General features: G+C 66.2%; 1 protein-coding gene across 1 annotated transcript; it reads left to right on the forward strand.

The window, feature by feature from the left end:
• Window positions 1-1,579: 1,579 nt before the first annotated feature.
• Window positions 1,580-2,359, forward strand: MNEG_16239 (hypothetical protein; the record flags this gene model as incomplete). Its single annotated transcript, XM_014035291.1, has 1 exon — window positions 1,580-2,359. A coding segment is annotated over one exon (780 nt), but the record flags the coding sequence as incomplete, so codon positions are not given.
• Window positions 2,360-2,468: the final 109 nt, after the last annotated feature.

Here is a 2,468-nt window from a genome sequence, read left to right on the forward strand (position 1 = left end):
CCGCCGCTGGCGGGCGGCGGCGGAGGGGGGCTCGGGGTTGGGGAGAGGGTGGGCTTGGAGGAGGATGAGGAGGAGATTATGGCGGACAGGGAGACGGCGCCGCTGCGGCAGAGAGGGTCGCGCAGCGACGAGTGATGGCCGTGCGCGCGAGAGGGGGCGCCGCGGCGGGGGCGTCCGGGCCTCTTGTAGGGCCGCGCCCCTTGGCGCCCAAGCAACTGCAGGGTTTGGGGTCCGCTCGCACCCGGAGCGCCTGTTTCTAATCCTGGGCCGTTTTGTTCTCTGTATCCTGTGCTTTGTTGCTTTGATTTTATTGCCGGTTAGTTTAGGCACCAAACGGCCGACGGCATCACCATATCGCGTCCATGGTTTGTACAATAGCGACTGTGTTGATTTGGCCTGTCACCTGAACATGCACCCGCTCCCCTCCCCCTAGATGCGCATCCGCCTGAGCCACATCAGGCGCGCGGTGTGCTGCACACACAAGCATGACAGTGCTGCCGCAGGTGGCGCGGACTATATGAACAGCCCACGCTGTAATGTGCTTGTGTCCTCACCACAGGGTCCATGCACCTGCAGGCTAGCAGCGGGTTCGAGATGTGTTTGCAGGCGGCGGCCGGCCAACACGGCAGCCCCGTTGCCGCTTCGGATTCATGTCTGCATGCAAGCTCGGCCCCCGCCTACGTGGCAACGGGGCTGCCGTGTTGGCCGGCCGCCACGCAGGCGGGGGCCAAGCTTGCATGCAGACATGAATTCGAAACGGCAAGGCGACAAAAGGTATGGGTTCCGCATGCTTCTCAGCGCCCTCCGAAAAGCAGATTTGACAAAGCCGCACCACCAAAGCGCTGGCGCGGGGCCGAAACCATACGCCGCCAGCCTCTGACACGCCCATGGGTGGGTGGGGCTCTCCCTTTCGAGTGTGTGCACATTATTGTCATGAAGGCAGGGCGGCTGGCCTGGAGTGCCACTTGCACGGCTAGCATGTCCGCACTGCAACCCTCGAGCCATATCACACAGCCGGGGCCAGCCGCTGCTTCAGCAGCAAGCTCCACACCACGCTCAAGCTCTAGGCTGCGCCATGATACTGAATTGCCGAGCATGCCGGGCTGGCGGCGTGGTTCTGCAAGCGTGCGCCCCACTGGTGATCGACAGCTGAAGCTCCAGCTCAGTTGCTCAGCAGCTGCGCTGCATGAATTCAAGTAGCCGTTTGGCGCTGGTGTCTTTTGCAACATCTGACTATTGACCAACGCGGTGGTCGTTCTACATCAGCGCAACGACATTTTACTTTGGAATACCGTATCCACTGCCGTCGTGGCACCGCACACGTCGAATTGGCGCCGCGCACTCAGCATCCTGACCTTCGAGGGGACACCGATCGACATCATGCAGGCGAGCTCCACTAAATAAGTGCAGCCGCAACAAGCAGGGGAACGGACGGCGCCGTCGGCTGCAAACGGCAGCACAGCAACCGCTGCTGCCGCCGCAGCATGCGGGAGCGGCGTTACGGCCCCCGCTAGCTCCACGATTACGTAGCTCTTGCAGCTACATACCATGTGCCACACATGAGCCGCTGCGGCTCGCGATGAACGCGCGGCGCCAGCCGCCGTCTGGGGCGGCAGCAACAGCAGCGGTGGCGCACAGCAGCAGCAACAACCCCTTGCTCCAGCGGCCCACCTGGGCCCAGCGCATGGCGCAGCTACGCCAGCGGGTGGCGGCAGCGGCCCACCTGCCGCAGCCGCAGCGGCTCACGGCTGCTGATTCTCTCGTCGCTGCAGCGGCCAGCAGCCGCGCCTTTGCCGGTCATCCCCCTGCCTGGCATGCAGCCGCTAGTCTTGTTGATAGCCACTTTGACGGCGGCGGCATGGACCGCCCCACGCCACGGCAAGCGCACGTCGTCGCCGCCGCCGCAGCTCCGTACGACGCCGCGCCATCGCAGCAGCTGGGGCCTGTGCTGCTGCCAATTTTGGACGACGGCAGCGCCAGCACCGGGCACCACCCACCGAATGGCAGCTGCGGGCACGGCTCGCAGCCGCGGCCGCAGGCAAGCGCAGATGGCGCAGAGCACGCCGAAACACGTGTGACCCCGGGTAGGGCCCTGGCCTTGTTACTTGAGGCCGGCCGCGGCACAGACGGCAGCGAACCCCCGCCGCCCCCGATTTCGCCGGCCAACGCGGCGGCGCTGCTGCGGCGCGCGCGGCCGCCGCGGGGGCGCCTGTTGACCGAGCAGCTGGCGGCGGTGGCGGCGGCCGCGGCGGCGGCGCTGCGGCGGCCGTCCGATGCTGGCGACTCATGGACAGATGGGCCCGGGGCTGGGGCCGGGCATGGCGACCAGGACAGCGCTGCTGAGGAGCTGCTTTGGCAGGTGGGCGGTCCGGCAATAGTATTTTATAGTTTGCGCAAAGCGATTGGCTATCTTGTTACCTCGGGGCCGCGCCGCAGCAACTCGGGTGGGGCACGCGCCCGCCGGCGGG

This window comes from Monoraphidium neglectum (assembly GCF_000611645.1).
Source record: "Monoraphidium neglectum strain SAG 48.87 unplaced genomic scaffold scaffold06147, whole genome shotgun sequence".
NCBI classification, from domain to species: Eukaryota; Viridiplantae; Chlorophyta; class Chlorophyceae; order Sphaeropleales; family Selenastraceae; genus Monoraphidium; species Monoraphidium neglectum.